The 22,764-nt window shown below is 42.0% G+C and overlaps 1 protein-coding gene across 1 annotated transcript; it reads left to right on the top strand.

Moving 5' to 3' along the window:
* The first annotated feature begins 1,354 nt into the window (after nucleotides 1-1,354).
* REEP5 (receptor accessory protein 5) lies at nucleotides 1,355-20,306 on the top strand. Its single transcript, XM_044446080.1, has 5 exons — nucleotides 1,355-1,661; nucleotides 3,119-3,212; nucleotides 15,734-15,872; nucleotides 18,704-18,872; nucleotides 19,953-20,306. Exons 1-5 carry the CDS (start codon nucleotides 1,544-1,546, stop codon nucleotides 20,000-20,002), a joined length of 570 nt encoding a protein of 189 aa, XP_044302015.1. The 5' UTR covers nucleotides 1,355-1,543; the 3' UTR covers nucleotides 20,003-20,306.
* The last annotated feature ends 2,458 nt before the right edge of the window (nucleotides 20,307-22,764 follow it).

The raw sequence follows: 22,764 nt of genomic DNA, 5'->3' as shown, positions 1-22,764 counted from the left end.
AACCAATAGCCTGGAAAAAAAATTAGATCTCCCCTGCTGCAGTCCAAAAGCATTGACCAAAGGTGTGGTTTTAGGTGTAGTGAAAGCCCATGTACTGGGTAGAATGTTGGACTGGGATCAGGGAGATCTGGATTCTAATCCCCACATGGCTACAAAGCTCACTGAGTGCCTTTGGACCAGTCACTAACTCTAAGCCTAACATACCTCACAGGGCTGCTGTACAGAAGAATTATGTCAACCGCCTTGAGTTCCTTGAAGAGAAAAGGTGGGATATAGATTATAATAATAAATAAATAAGTACAGCCAGCATAATACAAATCCTATAAAGTGCAAGTCACATGCAGTCTAAGAGTGAAGAAACTGATCAGACTGTTTTCTCCAAATTCTCCCACTAGGTTGGTTCTAGACTTAGGATACAATCCCACACATATTTACTTGAGAGTAAGTAATTATGTAAACCACCTTGCGTTCCTTGAAAGGAAAAAGGCATGATAGAAATCTAATAAAGCTCCATGAGAATTACTTCCAAATAGGATTTAGGATCTTACTGCAAATCATGCTTAGTATGGACCCCATGAAATCAATCAGACTTAAGCCAAGTCTAACTTGCCCTACTGATTTCAGTGGCTGGCTTACATTATCTGAACATGATCCAACCTACTGTGGTGCCAAACGCAAGCTAGGGCAAGGGTTTGAGTTTTGTACAGACATAATCTACCAACCGTAATACCTATGGCTCATCTTGATCCACTCTCTGTCATTGGAACTATTCACAAGAGCAAATGAATCAGCTTAGTCCCGTAGCCTGCAGCTAGAAATGCAGATGACAGTAAAAGAAGCACCCTAGCTCCAAAGGTAATTGGGCCAGACTGGCATTAACAAGAAGGTGGGGGTGATCGAATGGCAAGATCGCAAACACCGCCCCTATCAAATATCCCGAAATGCACATCTGAAAAAAAGTAGCGGGGGGGGGGATCAAAATCCTGCATCGTTGTTGTGACTCGTTCCTGCAAAGGCCTCGGTTTGCAGAGGGCTCACCTCAGGAGGCCCATCTGTATAGATTTCAAAGGGGCGCTGCAAGGGGAGGGACAAATTCTGATTCTCAACTCTGCAATCACCGGCACAAGCAAGCTACTGAATATTTAGGCAGCTTCTCCGCTTTTTTCCCCCTTTTCTTTTTGTCGTCTCATCGTTCGCAGTCGATTCCTGCCTGCTTCAATCCACCCATCCCCCTACCCGCACGCCGGCGCCGTCCACCAGCTGCTGCGAGCTGCAAGCAGCTCCGGTTAGCATTGGGCGCGGCGTCTTGGCCGGCCCGGCCGCTATGCTGACGTCGAGCGCGCACATATCCCATGATGCGGTTTCTTACGCCCCTTTTAGTCGCTCGCTCCCTCCGCCTCCACCAAAACAGGCCAGAGGTTCGGTGTCTAGAGGTAGGAAACCGAAGCGTCCGACCGTTTTCCTGCTTGGGCCGTTCTACATTTGAAGCAATAACTGCTTGGGCTCAAGGAGAGGCGGGAGCCCCGAGTAAACGGATCTCGCCATGGCCGCGTCCATGAAGCAGAGGTTCGACCATTTCTTGCATGAGAAGAACTGCCTGACCAACGTGCTGGGGAAAATCGAGAGTAAGACGGGCGTGAACAGGTCCTTGATCGCCATCGGTGAGTGTCCCTGCTGCCTCTGCATGGCCCGCGGCAGCAGGATGGATGCCGCCTCCCCGTACTCCCCCACCCCCGACAGCGCTCCATAAATCGAGGTTTCTCCGGAAAATCACACCAGCAAGGGCCTCCGGGAAGCTGCGAGTGCTGTCACGCGATAATGATTGTTAAGGGCGACGGGCGGGGGGGGGGGGGGGCCTCATGTTGCACCTGATATCTTTATGGGTTTATTGTATGGTACTTGCATCCCTCATTTCAACCCCAAAGATCCCGTTCCCCTAGTCTTCTCAGGATCCTAACTGAAATTATATACACAAAATGTATTTAAGTATTGATGCGTGCCCCGCTCTTTAAAGAAGCCAGAGGCGGCCGCTCTCCAAGATATGGAATATTCTGCAACCAGTCCTCCACCCTACCTAGTTGGCTGGTTCGTTTTCTCTTCCCTTGCACCTCTTGGAAATAATGCGGGTGCATGTTACCCCACCCCACGGCCAGGATCCTAACGAGCGGTGCCTGGGCGTTCTGGGCCTCCATGCCTACCTCTTCTGCCCTGAAGCTGGATCTGATCAAAGGCCCACTAGCCCTGCATTCCGTTTCCACAGTGGCGCATCGCATGTCTGCAGGAAGTGCTCAAGCCGGCCATGAGGGAAGTGGCACCCTCATGCCCGTGTTCCCCAGCAGCAAGCATGCTTATCAGGAAAGTAGATCGCCATCGTGACTAGTCATCCTCGACCTGGGCAGTGTTTCTTCCGAGGGTAGATGGAGGAGATGGTGCGGAGGCTCAGTCTCCCGGATTGAATGGCAAGCAGTAAATGGGCTGGCGGTCTCGGGTTACAAAAGGCTCGTTCCTTTTCTCCTCTTCCTCCTCCCAACCGCCCCACTTCTCCCCGCCTTTTCTAAGCTGCTAAGCCATGTTGCGAAGCTGCTAAGCCATGTTGCGAAACAATTGCCTTAGGATATGATTGTAACAAGCTCGTGAGAGGCTAGGAGAGGTGGTGGCAACCCAAGCTTGCTTCAGTGGCTTTGGGCTAATCCCCGGTGTTTGGGGGGAAAGTAAAAAAGCCGGGGAGGGGAAGAGTAAAAAGTTAGTTACTCCCACTACATGGTAATTGACTTGCTGACGTGTCTGGGCTGAACAGAAGTCTCCATTGGCCTCTCTGATCTGACATGTACCCCTTCAGTATCACAGGTTTGTTTGTTTTTTTTTTGCCCTGTCCTCCCCCGACTGGTGGTTTGAGACTTGCCAGTAAGCAAGGGGCAGGATGCGGGGCCAGAAATCTCTTTTGTTGTGGGAGACAGGGTTTGAGGTTGAGTGTTATGGAAGGAATTTCCCAGTTTCCTTCCCACTTCTGGGAAGAAAACACATCCAGCATTATATAACCAGGCACTGCTTTATGTTGTCTGCATCTCCTAGTAGGCCTCTCCTCCACATTGACTGATGATTGTACTTTTTCTCTTAGCCATTATTGCTGTGCTGGCCATCTATCTAGTGATTGGCTATGGAGCATCCCTGCTTTGCAACCTGATCGGATTTGCTTATCCTGCATATGTCTCGTAAGTATTCTGAAAACTGAGCCTCTTACTCCATGCTGGAGCGTCCTCTTAAAATAAATAATTTTGGAGCATGCTAGAGATGATATTATTTCTTATTTCCTTTTTTTCAAGTTGTCTGTGGGATTGCAAGTAGCTGCCAAGTCAGCATATCAAGCACTAGACTGTTGCTTAGGATTATTCCTAAGTAATGTTTGAACTTGCCAGGTTTCTTGCTGGATAAATTTCTGGCATCCTTAGACTTGCTTCAGCCTTACTTGACTGAATTTAGTGGTGGTGTTTTTGCACAAAGCTTCAAAGACACTGTAGGTTGAAAGTGAATAGAAGGTTCTCATGAAACTGTGGTGAGGGTGACTTGGTTAGAAATCTTTCCTTATATGTGTAACTTCAAAACTGCTTAAGGGTGTTTTAGTGAGTGTGTTGGCCTCCTGATAGTGCCAACAGCATCACATGGCTTGATCTAGCCATAGTTGAACACCTCTAAGTACCATTGATTTCAATAAGAGTTCAAAGAACTTGATTTTGTATTGTAATTATACTTTTAAAAATTTCCTTTTTAAAAAACTTCCACCCATATTGGACTCCTTTTTTCCTTAAGGTCACTTGCCATGGAACCTTACTTTGATTGTCCTGAGTTTATTAAAGTCAGCTTTCCCGAAATTCAGAGTACATGGATGGCTGTGCTCCATTTTCTCTTCCTTTAAAATCAGGAACTCAAGTAGGTTATGGTCAGTTTTCTCCAGAGTTCCTGTAACTTCTACTTCATCTACTAACTCATCCCAATTAGTCAGTATTAAGCTGAAGACTGCTGATCCTCTAGTTCCTACCATGACTTTCTACAGAGGAAAGTTACCTGCCATGCGTGTCAAGAATTTCTTGGAGGGAGCACTTTTGGCAGAATTTGCCTCCCAAAAGATATCTGGGTAATTGACTTCCTCCATTACTACCGCATCCTTGAAATACAGGCAATTTGCTTAACAAATGTTTCATCTTAGCTTCTTCTTGATTGGGTGGTCATTACTAGAGTCCAACTATCATGTCTGTTTTATTCTTTGACACACTTACTTGGACCCAGATGTTCTCAATGGTGTCAGCAGACTCACTTCTATTTTTGTGCAATAATAAGCATTTTAACATATAATGCAACTTACCTTCCTTTCCTGTTTCTTCTGCTCTTTTCAAACAAGTTGTACTCTTCAGTTGCTATATTCTAATCATGAGAGTCATCCCACAAGGTTTCAGTGATATCTATTAGGACGTATTTGCCTTCTTGTCTTAAAAGTTCAAGTTCATTCTGTTCGTTTCCTGTACTCTGGGCACTGAAGCCCATGTGTTTTATGGCCTATCTTCTTTCCTACATTATTGAGAAGACCATTTTGTGATGCTATTAGCACTCTTCTTTCTCTTATGATACATCATCCTTCATCCACTGTTGCCTCTACATTCATGTCTGTCTCTCCGGTAAGATTCAGCTTAAAGCCCTCCTGCTGAAATTCTTCATGTTGAGGCCATTCTTTCCAACTCTTGTGGAGTGCAGTCCATCCCTTGCCAACAGGCCCTCTTCCAAGTAGCCTGCTTGTGGTCCCAGAATCCAAAACTCTTATGTCAGCACCACCTTCATAGCCAGTTGTTCACCTGCAGTATTTTTTCCCAGTGCTATTCCTTTTTCAAGAACTGGGAGGATGGATAGGAACACTATCTGGGCCTCAAAGTTCTTGAATTTCTTCCCAGAGTTTCAAAATATGATGTGATTTCTTGGTAGCTCCATTTGGTGGTATCATTTGTGCTAATGTGGATTAGAAGAGGAGGATAGGTGTAGTGAGCTTTTTGAGGTTTGGCCATCTTTCAGTTACATCTCTAACCCAAGTTTCAAGGAAACAGCATGCCTGGTGAGTCCATGAGTCATTGCAACACACTTGGGTTTCAATCCCACAAAACATGCAATCTCCCACATTAGTACTCTTCTTTTTCCATTGTTAGCTGTCTTTCTGCATCCTACTTCCTGTTGCACAGGTTCCCTTGTAATTCATCCTCTACAGGCTGTCCCCTGAAAGTGGTTACTTAGCACTAGTGGCCAAAAGTGATTTCTTAGCAGTCGTGTTCAAAAAGGAGCAGTGAAAATGGGTGTCTGGGTGGGGGTAGCTGGAGACCCGATGACATGTGGAAAATGTTAGAGGGCACTAAGAACTGTTAGTTCAACACTTGAATTGCTGTTGCTGCAAACCACTCGGTGATTCTGCTTTTTTCTTTTTCAGTGGTGATATTCAATTGTCAGCTCAACAACTGAACATAAATTGGGCTATATGCAGTCTTACCTTATCTATTTCCATGTTTTACAAATTGCATATCAATGACAGGAGATTTTCAAAGAACAGCAACATTGTTGTTGCTAGTTGCGAAGTCACGTCTGACCCATCATGACCCCATGGACAACATTTCTCCAGGCCTTCCTTTCCTCCACCATCCCCCGGAGTCCACTCAAGCTCACACCAACTGCTTCAGTGACTCCATCTAGCCACCTCATTCTCTGCCGTCCCCTTCTTCTTTTGCCATCTATTGTTCCCAACATTAGGCTCTTCTCCAGGGAGTCCTTTCTTCTCATTAGGTGGCCAAAGTATTTGAGTTTCATCTTCAGTATCTGGCCTTCTAAAGAGCAGTCAGGGTTGGTCTCTTCTAGGACTGACTGGTTTCATCAACTTGCAGTCCAAGGGACTTGCAGGAGTCTTCTCCAGCACCACAGTTCAGAGGCCTCAATTCTTCGGCACGCAGCCTTCCTTATGGTCCAGCTTTCACAGCCATACATTGCAACTAGGAAAACCATAGCCTTGACTATATGCACTTTTGTCGGCAGGGTGATGTCTCTGCTTTTTAGTATGCTGTCTAAATTTGCCATAGCTTTCCTCCCAAGGAGCAAGTGTCTTTTAATTTCTTGGCTGCAGTCCCCATCTGCAGTGATCTTGGAGCCCAGGAAAATAAAATCTGTCACTACCTCCATTTCTTCCCCATCTATTTGCCAGGAAGTGATAGGACCGGATGCCATGGTCTTAGTTTTCTTAATGTTGAGTTTCAAGCCAACTTTTGTGCTCTCCTCCTTCACCCACATCAAGAGGCTCTTCAGTTCCTCTTCACTTTCTGCCATTAGAGTGGTATCATCTGCATATTTGAGGTTGTTGATATTTCTCCAGGCAATCTTAATTCCATTTTCCAACTAGGCAAGACTAAATAACTTGCACACACTAAATAACACCAACAAAATAAATGATATATCATGAATTAAAAATGGTGAACCAGAGACAACTGCTCCAAAGTGGAGTGTGTGTCACTGGCAGCAGCACAAGCAAAATAATGAAGAGTGGCAATGAAGCAAAATAATGAAGAATGGTTAGGGGTTTTAGCCACTCTTAGTGGCCTGCTGGCTGCTCTCTTCAATCCACAATGAAATCAGTCTCTTGGTTCACACAAAACAACAATCCATTGCAGGTTGAACAATGTGTAGAACAAGTCCTAGCTTTCCAAGGTGTCTTCTTGCCCCAAAATAAGCCACCCTGTAAGAAGTTTGAGTTCCAATGACATAGCAACCTGACATGGCTAGTTACATGCAATCAGTTGTCATGTCACGCAAGCCCAGTTCATATCTTTATTCAGTATGCTCTGTGTCACACATGCATGTTCATCACATAACAGCTTACCAAGTATTCATTCAGCTCTAACAGGGAGCCTCTTTGGTACAATAGTTAGTGTATTGGACTGAGTTCTACCCTCCATTTGGCCATGAAGCTCACTGAATAACTTTTGGGAAGGCACTAACTCTTTGATGGTTGTGAGAAGAGGACAACCATGTAAACTATCTTGAATTTCTTGAAAGAACAGAAATAACACAATATGAATGTAATAATAATCACAAAGGTTTACATGATCACTGGAGAAAAGTAGCTTCTACCCTCTGTTCCTGTGACAGTTGGTTGCATGCCACATGATTTTCTAGTTACCCTTATGGAGTTCAGGCTGTTGTGTCATTTGAACCTGGTGAGATATGCATCAGGGCGGCTTCCAAACTACTTCAGAAGCCATAAGTTGTTGTAGGGTTCTGGGTTGACTTAGATGCCCCCTGCCCACCATGCACATCACCAGGTTTGGACAATGCAGCAGCCCATATGCTATGAAAGTGACCAGGCGAAGTGCGCATGCACAGCCAGCCCATGCAGGAACAGTAAAGAATCAACCTGTGGCCTGTTATCGCTGGTGGCTGCACATACCCAGCCATTGCCTCAAAGGCAGTGCTTCTCAGTTTAGTCAATTCAGCTGCCAACAATCAGGCAATAGCCATTCATGTGTAATCCATTCCTATTTATGCCTTCCCAGAACTACAGCTCTCTGTCACGCTAATGACTAAGTGTAGTCATTTCTTAACACAGGGTTAGACAACTTAGGACACCTCAGATGTTTTGGTTACATTCCCATCAGTACTAACTAGCATAGCTATAGACGAGTGATGCTTGGAGTTGTAAGCCAAAGCATCCAGAAGACCACAAGTTGTCAATTCCTCTCTTAGCATATTTAGGTTAGCAACATGTTTCTTTCTCTTTTCCTCTTCTCAGTGGCCAGTGTAGTATTCTTTCCATGTGACATTGTATACTATCAATACTTCAAAAGCTTTTCCCATTATGTGTTGTTGTAATTCTGCCATTTTAAATTGTTTCCATGAAAACTGACTTGTATGTAATCCAGAAATTATGGCACTGGATCAAATTAATAAAGTAGTTGCAATTTTTTTTATGAACAGTGAGAAATACATCCTTGTGTAAAAGGATTGCACAGTGTCTATACTCACACACAAGCCCATTGGATTCAGTTGTGATTCTGAAATCACAACAAATAAATACATTGAGTTAAGATAGATACAATAATGCATTTTTGTAAGAGCTTCTGTGCATGTAAAAACCTTCCGTGTCCAGTTTAAATGGGTGTTTCCTAGACCAACATGTTTTTAAAACAGTTTTGGTTTTGACCTCATAGTTTGTTTTGTATTGAGCTGGGATACGGGAGCCTGCTGCCCTTGACCAACTTTTATATGGCCTTCAGTGTTGTTTATTTATTTATTACATAGACTTGTGTAGTGCTTTAAGGTTAACTATCAAAGCAGTTGACAAATATAACCATGGAACTATAATAGTAAAAATCCCTAGTAAACAATAAAATCGTAATTATAGTGGCTGTTATCCCTCTGGTGGGGCCTCTGTGAACAGAGTGGGGTCAAGTGGACAGCCAAAGATCAAGACTAAAGATAGCTGTCTGATGTTAAATGGAGGCATGTTCCAGAGGGCAGGTACTGCAACACTCAATGCACTGCTGCTGAAGCAAAACTCAGGAACATGTGGCACTGCAAGCATTGTTCTGCCTAAGGGGTAAGACCACTTAGGTAAGTGGTGAGCTGAGCCCTAAGATAACCTGCCTGTGCAGATGCCATGGGCTCACTCTTGCTCTGTGGAAATCACTTGCTGTTCAACTTGTGTGTCCTTGTCTTCACCCTTCAGTTGCAGCCTCCAGTTGATTTTTCCTGTGATTTAATGGCTCTTCACAGGAAAAAGGCCACCTCTCTCCTGCTGTAAACAAACAACCTATGGGACCCTTGTTCATACAGTTCCCCATTCTTTCCTGCAGTTTCAAATCATCCAGTGATGTGTGATTTCTGTTTCTCAAAGGGTTGATATAACTTAAACAGTTTGATTAAATGATAGGGGCAAACTTCCAAAACAGTTTGTTTTCCAATACTAGAGAAAAAATACTGTCAGATTTTAGTCAGAAACATGGGTGCCATGTACATCACTCGCAGTTTGTAATCTCCATCATATCTCTTAGTTCTGATGCAGTAACACAAAGCCAAAGCTTTGAGCAAAAGGCCTGATTTGTTATTTGCTTTTGGCTATTCTTGCAAGTAGTCAGTTATACTACTTGCAGTTATATTATTAAATAGAGACTAACTTCAAAGAGCTGCATACTTATTGAAACATAAGTTTTCCCATTCATATTTTGAATGAATATTTAAAATTCAAGTCTATTTATCTGTTTGCCTTCCTCTCTACATACTAGTCCTAGGTTTTCTGTGAGGCTTTTCCCCAAGCTGAGGGAATAACCCTATGAATACCTAGACAAAAGAAATCCTACAACTCCCAGGACTCTCTAGCCAGCTAGTGAAAGACTCTCATGTTTTCCAGTACTTCCCTATGCACTGGAGGAGAGTTGCAGGATAGATTCAAATACTGAAAACTGTTTGAAGAGCATGAATTAAGTCAATGCAGTGAGCCCTAACCCCACCCTAATATTGTTTGAACCTTTTTGAGTTGAGTAATATCTGGATTTTGCGGTTGGGTAAGTCACATGTTTCCTGCAAAGGCTTAGTAGATGTTAGGTGAGATTAAAACTTTCTCTGGTAACCAAACAGTAGCAAAAACAAGGCACTTGCAGGCTAGTTATCCCATTAAAAATAGGCTCTAATTAGGATTGACAACTACAATTGTCTCTTAAAATTGTTAGTTTTGCTGAGAATCCAACAATTGACTGGATTCAATGTTTAGCCTGCCTTTCATGGTGTACTACCCTCACAAGGCACCTTACAAGACTCCAAAATGCAAGAAAATACTATGAAAACACCCACACCCTCCACAAACAAAAGGGCAGCTATTTTTTTTTTCAGTTTCAGAACAATTCAGCCAAATGTAAATGGTTTTGTTTTTAAAGAACCCAGCAGTGATGAGGTCATTTATGAGTTCTGTGCCCCAGTACCTGTTGCCTGAAAGGCTCTCAGTGGTGGGCCACAAAGCAGTATTCCTGACACTGATTTTAATGCTTAGACAGCATAATACAAGTGTTCGGCATGACAACAATGGGCCTGCCCTATCTCAGGTTTTCATGTCTCTCTCTTGTCCAGGGCAGCTGTGAGGAGATTAGAACTATCCAGTCCCATTTTAGAGTAATTGGAGCTTGCTGTGTTGTTTGAACCTGGCAAAGTTGCATTTATTTTGAATTTTGGTTAGTGGAATCATGCAAACTTCAAACTATAATTGATGAAGAAACCTTAACCATAATTAAGATTAACCAAGCTTTGGGCGATATAGTCAGCTATGATCAATCTAAAACAGAAGTGAAAGCCATGCCAGAGGAGAGGGAAGGGGAAACATGCAAGCCAAGGGCTCAGTTTTGCCCTGCTAAACCATGCTTAGGTTTGCATCCAGACCAGCCCTTTAGGAGTCCCACAGGATTCCTGAAACTCCAGGAAACTAGGCAAGACTTTGGTGAGGGATGATTGGCTTATCCAGCTATTCTAAAAGTTGGTGAAAGCACCTTCAGGATGGGCCTGTTTCAGATTGCAGTTGCAGAGTGGAGGAGAGAGACTCTTCCCACTCTCCCATGCTGTTTTTCCTGCTGAGAATTAGTCTTTCTTAGTTGTTGTTTGTTCTGTTAGGGAAACCACCTTGGAGGCCACAAACAGCTCAGGGAGCAGATGATTTTTATCAGGAAAATGGAGTTTAGTGCACACATACCCAGCTGCTCTCTACCAAAGAAGCATTGAACTCCATTGCCTCATCTAGTTTGACTGGTGGAACATTGCCTAAGGTGAACTGAACATGATAATACATCATCTCATAGTTGTTTTAGGAATAACAGGCAACACTTATGTTTGTATGAGGAGAGGAAAAAACCACATGCTAATAAACATGGTGAACTCTCCGTTGCACATAAGAAATAAAACTAGCAGTGAGTTTCTAAAACCATGGCTAATCCATAAGGAATATCTGGCCAGTGGGTCTAATCGCGTTCTTCAACTTTCTCCATCTGACCTGTGGAGGCCCCTACTTTCAGAGCGCTGGGGGGAAGGAATCCTTGCAGTGAATATAAATTTGGCTTGCTGTGTTGCTTGGGGCCTTAGTTGGAGGCTTTCAGCAATGGGAGGTCAATTTTAGACAAGGGGTGTCTTTACAATTTTGCTGTATATCTTCTACACCATACAGCTGTAGAGCACTTATTCTTCAAAATGATAAGAAAAACTGATTCATAATAGTTTTCACCTGTGTTTTCCAAGAAGTTTAGGTCTTTAACCATCTGTCTGAATGATTCTGGTTGTTTTTGTGTCTGATAATCCAAAAGATTAAAGAGAAAGAGGCAGAGCTTTGCAACAGTATTTGCTTCATGTTGCAGTTGTGTAAGAGGCAGCTGTGGCAGTCATACTCACTAGCTTGTGACCATGTTCAGCTTACCTTTCCAGGTGTTACCTTTCCAGTGCATATTATTAGGTTGGCAGTCTTTAAGTAGGAGATGGGATTAATTATATTGGTGGACTAATTGTTTAAAACAATATATCCGTGTATGGTGAGGACAGAGGAAATACTTCAGAAAACCCGTTCATGCTTTTTAAAATGTTGTGCCTTTAGAACACATCTGATTTATACAAGTCTGAACTGGTTTGTCATGTGTCTTTTGAGTTGAATCACTTTGCATTATACACATCAGCTGTTTTATTTTGTTATTATTGAACTCTCTTTAAAAACCAGGCAAAGCTAGAAGTCTTTGAAGGTTCTTGTACATAAAGTCTCACCAGTATTTGACTGTTCATGAAATATGTAGACTACTCAAGGGAAAGCATGTGTAGGTAGTTAACTTTAAATACAGTTAAAAAATAAATGGGTCAGAGCACTAGAGGGAAAAACAAATTCTTAGCTAGTCTTCTCAGAGGGTTAGGCCTTGAAGTGACTGAATGCAATCTAAATTCTGGAAATGTTCCATGCCAAAGGCTTCTGTGTTGATCCCTTTTGAAACGGTAAACAGAGATCCACAATCATTCGCGATGATTGGGAAAGGACAAAACATTTTGTCACATTTCTATTCTGACTTTCCTGCAAGGAGCTCAGAGTGGATTAAATATACTGGTGCCATCCCATGTTAATCTTCACCACAACCCCATGAGAAGGGCTGCACAATCATCTTGCCATGGTGAGTGTCCTGTTGCCCTCTGGGAAGGGTGAGGAGCAGAACACTGACCTTCATCTCCAGCTTGGACTGGGGAGTGGAAAGGGGTGATTCCGCTAGCTGCACTGAGTTCTAGAGGGAGCAGCATGACCACAGGGAAGACTGAGCTTTCTCATTTTGGTGGATGTGTTTATTGATGCACATCCATTTGGCATGAATGGATCAAGCTCCGTCTTTTCCCTTTGGCTCTGGGGGGGAATGCTAAGTGTTGTCTTTCAGGGGCTGGGCACTGGAAGTGCATGTTGCTTTGCATGCCTTTTTCCAAACTAAGCTCATACTACAAATATGGGGGGTCTAGAGGTCTGAAGCTTTTAAAAATGTTTCCTAATGCCATAATGCAAATGAACTAAGGATTAAAAGAGGAGGCTATCTTTCCTTATTGTGTGCATGTGTGTGGGAGGGGGATACAGTTTGTTGGATTCTTATGTTAGCAGCATTCTGATCTGACATGCTGTGATGAGCAGAAGTGACTTCTAGAGTAGACTATGGGGTGAAGCGATGGCTGTGATTCATTGAACTGAAAGTGCTGTTTGCTTCCCTGAAAGTATTTTTGCAGAGTATCTAATCACATAAGACTAAAACAAACCAATGCTATAATTATAATATGCTAATTCATATCACTTGACGTGGCCCATTTTTCATTTCTGTTTTTTGGCCTCTTAATCCGATACTGCCCTACAATGAGAAAATAAATATAATTAACTTTTAAAAAACTTTAACCATATTGGATAGTTCTACTAAAGGCACAATCCTGTGCCTATTTAAACAGAAAAAAGTACCGATAAATTTAGTGCTGAAGGTTACCTAAGGTCAAGGGCAGTGAAAACCTCTCAATTTGAATTTCAGGATTCAAACTGATCTCCCTTCAAGGCCTCCTGAACACCATTAGATACCTAATTTGCATTCTTTTGCTAAATCAAATTCTGTTTTGAATATGTGGGCTTGAATTCAGCCCTACTGAAGATGTGCTGCCAGCCATATTGAGCTGAAGGAATAAATTAACACCCAGTCAATAATGTTCTGATCCTGCAAGCCTAGGATCTCTGGAAGATTTATACTCTTAAGAGTGAACAAAATGTCAGCTTAGCAAATGGGTTCAACCTGGAGCTAATTCAACAGCAATGCCTACTTGTCCAGGGAAGCTAACTAAAGGCCTCTTTATCTATCTTCGGCTCAGTGGAAAACCCCAGGCTTTGCTCATTCTTACAATACTTGCTTATTGCTAGAAGGGGAACCTCATCAGCATTGCATTAGCAGTGTCTTGGAGGCAGTATAAGGAGAGGGGTAGTAATTTTCCAAAGAATTCACTCCTGTAGGACAGCTGTTTATACTCCTGAAGCAGTGGAAGTCATATGTGGGTTTGTGAGAATAAAGGCAGTCTGAAGCATAATGGAAATTAAGCATCGATATAGGGATTTTTCTTTCTGTGTGTCTGGGTCTTTTCCCCCTCCCTCTTTTCCCTCTATTTGCACCAAAACCTGTTCTTCTTGTTCCTGGCCTATTTTGTGCTTGCAGAGTTTCCCATTGGTATTGTAAGTCAATTCAGGGATGGTTCTGATGACTGGAAAGTCTTGCTTAAGTACCCCACCCCCAAATCAGATCAATTAATTCACTATGTTTAACGATTGGGAAATCTTGACAGTTTACAAACAACAACAAGCAAATGTGTGTAGAGAGAGAACTGGCAAAGAACTCTGTTGCTCAAAGCAAAAAAGCTGCTGTAAGATAATCAAAAGCCATTGAATTTTTGAAAAATTCCTGTGCCTTCATTAAGTTTACAAAAACAGACAATTTAAAATAAGAAAAACAGCTGATTTAGTCTTTGTCTTGGTTGCATAATGAGTGTGAGTCACTGTGGCTTGTTTTGTCCTGTCATCTGAGCCTGGACAGCACAACCTTTGGAAACAAAACCTTCAACCAGCCCATAGCTAATCTGAGGGATGTACACCTGTCTAGTAAGCTATGCTGCCTGGGTGCAGATGACACGAGCTGTGCCTAGATGGGTAATTCATCTAATCACACCTAGCATGCCCCATGGTTAATCTAAACTGCAGTGATCATGTGAACCAAGTAGCTATGAGTATCACATTTTAAATATTACTTAATTCTGCATTGGCCCAGTTCAGATAGAATGCTAAACCTTAGAGCAGGAGTCTCAAACTCAACTTATCTGGGGGCCGCTGGAAGTAGAGTCTGGGGGAGGCTGGGCCGCATCAAGTATTCCACCACCATGGTGGTGGTGGGCCACTCATCCCACGGCCGGCCCGGGGGGCCGCCAGCGCTTTGAAGGCCGCAGGGCCCCTCCCCCATGCCCCACCCGGCCCGGCAATTGGCCTGCGGGCCTTGAGTTTGAGACCCCTGCCTTAGATTATAATGCTGAGATGTGTTGCAGCAAGCTTCCGGCTCATGCGCTCCACATTCCTCTGGCATAGCTGCAAAGAGTTGAGAAGTTTCCACTTACACTAACCTGTTGGTAATGTCAAATGTATCATTCACACCTTAAAATTAACTATAGTTAATTAGGTTAACTATAGTTTTAACTATGGTGTATGCAAACAAGCCAACTTTGTAAAACATGGATTGAAGTTGGCTTATTTTTACTACCCTCAGTTAAGAGTAACCAGTTTTTCAAATTTGGATTACACATTAGGTGGATGGTGTCTATATGGCTGGTGGGGCAGAGGGCAGTCATGGATCTGAGGGCTCACCAGAAGCAGCCATGTTTTTTCCTGTCCACCAAACAAAAATATTAATTCGAAGAATACAAGATTAATGCTACCCCAACAAGAGAGAAATGTTTCCTTCCCAGGGAAATCTCCTTGGCATCTTCATTGTATACATTTAGATAGCATATTAAGTCCTTTCTTTTAGGCAGGCATTTAATCTTTAATGTGTAGCTTGATTAATTCTGCTATAAAAACATGCACGCAAAACATACATGCAAACTCTGCCAAGTTGCATTGCCAGCATAGCTGGCTGGACCAAATTGTCCTGCTGTATCAGAGCCTCTCCTCCTCCTCTTAAAAAGATCCAATTGACCAGTAGGTCCTACTTGACACCACCAGAACATACTTCTAAGTAACTGTTCTTAAGAAGGTCTAACTTTAAAATCTGATTTTGTATAGGCAGGTTGTGCCTGACAATTGGCCTTTTTGGTTGGAGCTGCTAGGATGTGAGGCTCCAGCATAGCTATATCACACCATTCCATGTGGTGCACATCATGGGAAGAATTGGTGGTGTAAGTTTTGAGGCCCCTTGTTAGAGCTACTAGTGCAGGTGGACCAGATGGTATATGAATAGTCAATTTTCCTTTGGTCTTAATGAACTTTTTTGATGTGGGATTTGTGGGTGTGATTGAGGAAAGAGAAATGTCAATTCATATTGTGTACTAACATGAATTGATGTTAATGCATCTCTCATTTCTGGTGCCTTATTGTAATGTTGTTGCTTTGATGAACTTGAAATGCAAATAGCTTACCTTCCTGATCTTTTTCTTGCAGCATAAAGGCCATTGAAAGCCCTAACAAAGATGATGACACACAGTGGCTGATCTACTGGGTGGTGTATGGCATCTTCAGCATAGCAGAATTTTTCTCTGACATCTTTCTCTCCTGGTTCCCTTTCTACTATATGATAAAGGTTTGTTTGCTTGTCCTTCTCCTAACATCCTTCCCTCCCAAACACATTGTCTTGGGAATTTTAGTGGATCTCAGATATTGTAGAGGGGTTGCCAAAGTTCCATCTTTCAAAATTTATCTGAAGAAAGATGGCTTCCTAAATGAAGTAGCTAGTTTTCTTGTCAAAACTCTGGAAGTGAATGCCACAATGTAAAATGTCCATTTGGGCAAGAATGGGTTGGCTTCAGCAATTGCTTTAGCCATAATAGGTATGGTGAGCGTCATCTAAACTAATGTGTCCAATTTGGGAAAAGTAAAGGAGAACAAGATGGCTTACGGGGAAGAACATCAAGACATGGTTTGCATGGGAAGATGGCTTTTCTAACCAAAGCTTACTAAATGGACTATTTATTTCATGTGCCAGTGTAGCAGAGCAAACTACATGTGTCCATGTAGTTTCTTCATTCCTATTTTTCAGACTTTTCAGAAGGAAGTCAGGGGTGGTAAATATATAGCTAGAAAAGTAAAAAGAAGACATTGGCTTCAGTAGCTTTGTACAAGCTTTCCTTTTCCACTGCATTTTGAAAACTTAAAAGAGGTGTTACACTAGATTATTCACAGTAGTTTCAATAGCATATTTTATCTGTACAGAGCTGTGAACATTAGGAAGTCAGCCTGTGTAAAGATCAAGAGAAGAAGAAAGAGATTTAAGATATATTAGTCTTAAATCTTGCAAGCATTCACTCTTTCTTGTATACACATGCATGCTTTGTATATACCAGGGTTTCCCATTCCAGTGCCCTGCAAAATTCTTTAGGGCTGCAACTTCCCAGCCAACACATCTGTTGGCCATTTCTGGAGTTTTCTTACCTCCAGGAAAAACTACAGTACAAACCCTGTTCATGCTGTAGTGCATGGATGCACAGCCTTTATCCTTTGGTGGTAATCCATCATGGGCCACATGCTGGTGGTGGGTGGGGCTGAAGCAAGTGCTGGTTAGAGTCAGAGCCAGAAGTAGGTAGGGCCACCTACTTCACATCCCCACAGCTTCCTTTCTGTCTGCATCTCTTCCCAGCATCCCATTCTCTCTGTTCTTCTCTTGAAGTGACAGAATACGCCAGCCAGAGGTCCAAACTGATTACTTGCTGTTTAACTTTGGGCCAAAGGCCACATGATATTAGGCCAAAGACCACAGGTTGCCCACCACTGCCCAAGTAAGAATACAACTATCTGACAGAAGTGCATAGACTTAAGATAGGGGCCAGATGCAATTATAGCAGGAATGAGGGAATACCAGATTGTCTATACTTGAATCAATAGGATATTTAGCAAAGATAATGACTCTGCATTTCATAATGACTGCCCTGGCCTTAGCTGGTCTCTTTCTCCAGGTGTAGCTCTTGTTGGTTTTCTTCCTAATAGTATTTTGGTCCATCTACAGTTCTCATTGCTGTTACAGGCTCCTAATCGCATTTGCTTGTTTTTCAACTCTTGTTACTTTGACTAGGAAATGCTTTGTTTTAAAACCACTCTGCTGTGAAGATCAAATAAGGCATTTGAGATTAAATATGCAGATGTGTCTTTCTATATCACATCTGCAAGCAAGTTGTATATCTCCCCACAGGGTGGATTGGCAACTGCCAGCTTGACATGTTACCCTGGAAACATGAAAATCTTGCATGCTTCCTGTTTATTTTATTCCATGACACATCTATTTTGCCCTGGAGCTAAAGCTTTCTGGGTGTTCTGTTTTGTTCTTCTCTATCATATGCAATGCCTCTTGTCTACATTTGAAAAGACTGGTTTTAACTCTGAATGTTCTTAACATTTAAATTATGTCTTCTAATTATCATACTTTCAAGGCAGGAGAAGAAAAAACCATTTGACTCTGTAAAGGAAACTACAGTCTTAAATTTAAAACAGCTTATCAGGGATGTCATAGATAGATTTTGGAGGGCTTTCATTCACAGGGTCACCATAAGTCTGATACAATTTGATGGAATGTAACAAAGTTATCAGACTGATCAATAAACAGAAGAATGATGCATTTGTGACTCTTCTGCAGATTTTATCCTCCTGCATTAATACAGAAGGCGTTGAGGCCAGAGTTGAGAGTTGGGATGCCTGTGGCCCAGCACTGTTTCTGCTGCCACTTTAATTGCTTAATTTTTTACTACACGCAGTCCCAGAGTTATGGACAAGTTCCATTCCTGGGAAAATGGAAATTTGTCTTTAAGTCGGATTTGAATGTAAGTTGGATCATGTATACTTGGCCCTTCAAATACATAGAGTTAGGGGTGCAAGACCCCCATCAAACTGGGAAAACCATGAATACCTCGTACCTCCCCCAAACTCACCAATTCTTTGCAGCAAGGAAATGCTGGAGGGATTTCCCTCTGGATGGACACAGCAGAAAAGTATACTTTGGAGGCCTCCCTTTCTACCCTTTTAATTTCTTTCTCTCTATGGTGATGCTTTGGAAGCCGTCCCTCTCCTATTTTGCTTCCTCTCTTTCTATGGTAGTGGTGAATTTCTGCAGTAGTTTAAAAAAATTAATAGGCTTTATGGCAGTCCCATTTTTTTTAAGTACAGGTTTACTTAATTCAGATGTTTGTAGAGAGCTTGGGGGGCACCCTTGGATGTTGAGGACCACTGATCGAATGGGTTTATGGCAGAGAAGTAATTGAAACTTGGGTACTCCTCTGATTCATAGATCAGAATATTAGCATACTCACACAGTAGTGTTATGCCAACTTTTTCTGAGATGAGAATTACAAAAATTTCTATGTCACCATCATGATGCCAGGTTGCAATCTCTCATTTCCTGTTACTTCCTTACATTGTTTTGTGCAGTGTGGCTTTCTGTTATGGTGCATGGCTCCAAGTCCCTCAAATGGAGCTGAGCTGCTTTACTTCCGAATTATCCGTCCTCTTTTTCTGAAGCATGAAGCTCAGCTGGATAGCGTAATGAAGGACCTGAAAGATAAGGCTGCAGAGACAGCAGACACCATTACTAAGGAAGGTGAGGTGAGGCCCCTGGGGCCAGTGTCTTCAAGGAATTCCCCCATACACCCCAAGTAATTTGATCTATTTTATGAATAATTTTGTATGGGAAAAAAAAGCGGTCTAGTGAAATGAATTTGTTGAATCTGTTTTATTCCTTTCTTTAAGGTCATTTTACCCATAATCCTCAAATCAGTTCTTGTTGGTATACAAAATTGGTATATATTGCGTTACACTAGTGAGCAGATGCATACAAGATGGAATTGGGTTTTCTCCTGCCTCTGGTCCACAGATAGTAACATTTGCTTTGATCTAAGCAGTGGGCTTCATGAGGGCCCCTTTGTACCCTGCAGTTTCAGTGGTTACACCATGTGAGCACAGAATTTGGTCCTAGGTACAAAGAATGCCATTACTCATTTTTCCAGGACAAAGTCAGTACCCCAGGGATACACAGCTCTGGTGTCCTCCATATGTTTTAGGCAATAGGTACCATAATCCTTGACAACTGGCCATGTCCTACCTGAGCCCCATTCAGACATTCCATAGAATGTGTTAGGACTAACGTGGAGACCGCACAGCACGGTCTGAACAGAACTGCTACTTACAGTTGAATGTGAGTAGGCTGCATTCAGACCCCACCTCTGTTGCAGCGCGATCAGGAAATGAGGCAATGAGGTTCAGCAGAGTCGGAGGGGGAAGCCCAGCATGTGAGGCCCCATCCCTGTCCCCACACTTGCCCCCACCCTCTATAGAATACCCAAATAGGCCTTTTCTTGTTCCTCTTTCCAGTGAGCACCTATTGCCATATGAACTAGCCAATAATGACGTTCTGTGTGAATTTATTTCATTTATACAGAATTTTGAGCATTGGGTACAGGCATCAGACATGAGAGTATTGATGTACTTACCACACTTAGCTCAAATAATTTTAGATAGCTGCTTACCAGTGTAATGCCTATGAATGTTTATGCTATTCTAGCCCCAGCCCCACACCCATTTTTGGGTTTTACAAATTTGACATGCTGTTTCATCTCTTCATATCAACAGGCATCTCCTTTTTTCAGTAATGTAATGACAACAGTATTTTTTTTTCTTTCAGCTAAAAAAGCAACAATAAATTTGCTGGGTGAGGAGAAGAAGAGCACCTAAAAGAGTTAACTGGAAGATAAGTTACCTTACACAGCTTGATGTTACTGTGGACTGTGATTTGAATAATGTCACCTTGTAAACATGTTTTTGATTTTATTAAAGGAATGTGTTGTAAGAGTGCTTGCTTTTTGGCAGTAAAGCTGGAAGTAAGCATTTTTATTTGAAACCAGTGCAGAGGATGGCATCTAAAGCTTATCCAGATTAGTTTATGAATCTCCTGAACAAAGAATGGATTTTCAGTAATGCCTTGACTTGCAGTTAATGTAAACTTCAAATAAAATATGCCCCAGGCTCTGTCCATGTATACTTTGTTTCTTTGTGCATGCATGTCTTTGTTACAGTTCTGTTTCGTATCTTGACCGGCTCTTGCTGTGGAGTGTGATACCTAAACGTCATGACAGTGATGTTCACACTAGTGTATTTGTGCATTTAAAGGAGAGAATGACTGGCAAGCCGTATGTTAATATGTATCCCCTTCCACACCACCAGCCATGTTGTAAACGGTGTCATCAGATTATGGTGCTGACCACGAATGTTTCCTATTGTTGCAGAGACTGCTTGTAACAGGCAGTGTTTGGGCCAGTAAGTTTATTTCTGGGAGGGGTCCTTAAATGTTAAAAACAGCACATTGGTGATGTGTCTACATGCAGAGTAGCTATTTACCAGCACAGGATGTTACCAAACAATAAATAATAAAGTTGGGATAAGAGAATGTTGCTCATAAACCACATCCTGTTTCACTTTGCAAAGTCTGTACTCTGCTCTCCATTGGAGCTGTTAGTATTTAGATATTGCTGCACATAGGTGGTCTGTGCTGCAGCTTGATGACAAATGGCACTACAATTTTCACTGGCAGATTGAATGAATACATACAGTAACTGTCAGGCATTCCTTGGCCCTTATCTGTTATTTAAAGCTTTTAGAAAGCCTTTGCTTTATTTTTGAATTAAATGGTAGGAAAATGCCAATAAGGGAAGATGTGTCTTATGAAGGAAAGCAGAGAGGATAGGGGTGTTGCTCAGTGACAAATGCTGGTATTTTTAAAATGTTCATTAACAACTACTGTTGCCAACCTTTTATTTTTAAAAGCCGCTTTATCAGTCTTAGCAGGAGGCATCCCTGCATGCAAGGAGCATTGAACCAAATTTGGCTTGGCTGTGGTCCCAATCAGCAGCACCCCTTTTCCTTGAGCATTTAGTGGTTCCTGGTTCTTTGGAAATAGTATGCAGTGCTAAAAATTTGAAAAGCAAGGCTTACTGGTAGTAATGGATTGAAATTAAATATGCTGGCATTTTGGTATTCTTGAAATGCAGTCCCTTAGAGTTTCTCCAAAATTGAATTTTACCCTCAATATACCACTTATTAAATACTTCTCTGCATTTTAGTCTATGGAAAGTCTTGTGGGATCTTTAAAACAAATTTGTTATTTTTTAAAGAGCTGGTGGACTTTTTGTTGTCTCTATTCAGATCTATGGGGCTGGCTAAAGCTTATTGCTAGGATTAACTTGAAGTAAAATGGTCCTTTAAAATCTACTTTACCAGCAAAGGCAGAATGACCTCTCTGAAGCCCTGCTCTCTGTTAAATGGATAGTAAGAACTGACACACTGGTTCCTACCATAGCACCATCTAGGCCAGGACTTATTTGCAGCCACCAGTTAGCCAGTTGCCCTTGGGAGTGTGTAAGCATGATGGAGATAAGCAGATTCTGATCTGTGGCACCAACGATTGGTAATAGGAGATACTGTTCTACCTATAGCTTTCTCAAAACTAAAGGCTGTGGCTGTCCCCTACATTTTTAGCCAGACTTTTTATAAAGCTATCCAAAGTAATACACAGAACCCTATCTTGTAGCACTTAATTCCCCAATGCAATTGCAGTATTCTCCATATTGACCAAATCTTGATGGCAGAAGAGAATTAACAGAAGATGCTTATCAGTCAGAACATCAAAAGTTGCAGGGGGAAGGGAGAAAATTGGTTCCTTCATTTAATATTATAGTAATATAGTGGAAATAAAAGGGCAAACTCTCACAAAAAAACTATGTACATAAAGTTTGAAAATGATTCTACTGTAAGCAAAGGGGAAATGGGAGAGGTAACGTTTGTCCTTGTATCCTTAAGCAGTGCAAAAAACCTGGCATCCACAGATGGCTTGCTTTATATTACAGATGCTCCTTCTGTTCAGGTGGAGAACCCATCAATGGAGTGCTGGCAGTGATGGCTTCAGAGTAAAATTTCACCATGTAGCTATTCGCTTCTATTATGTCCAGCCTTAGAAATATTCCTGGTTTGAAAAACTGTGCCAGCCTTAAACCACCATGGAAGTGACAATATAAGCTTAACTAGAAAACAAGGTAGTCTAGCATTCACTTCTGTTAGAAATGGCAGCAGTTAAAAACAGTCTGAAATAAACGTTAACATTTTAGCTAAAAAGCCTTGCATGCTGTGGCCTTTTCTTTCTATTGCATTTTTATATGCTTTGAGTAAATCATGTGTAAGCATTACTTATTAAATGTTGCCACAGTGTGGGGTATTGGGTAGATCTGTATGTGATAAAAATGCTTAATAGCATGAGGTTAGACTAATATTGCAAGGTACAAAACTTTATGTGCATGCAAGTGTAATTGTAACGCACTGCTGCCTTTCTCAGAGCTGGTTTATCTGTGCTTTGAAAGATTGTCTACAGTTGTGTATATTGACAGTACAACTTCAATTTGGTGACATTATGAAATAACTAGTCTTACAGCACTTACAAATAACTG

Source organism: Varanus komodoensis, unplaced genomic scaffold, assembly GCF_004798865.1.
Source record: "Varanus komodoensis strain SLA01 unplaced genomic scaffold, ASM479886v1 scaffold5, whole genome shotgun sequence".
Taxonomy (NCBI): domain Eukaryota; kingdom Metazoa; phylum Chordata; class Lepidosauria; order Squamata; family Varanidae; genus Varanus; species Varanus komodoensis.
Note: the sequence above shows the minus strand (reverse complement) of the source record. Positions and strands in the feature narration are given on the sequence as shown.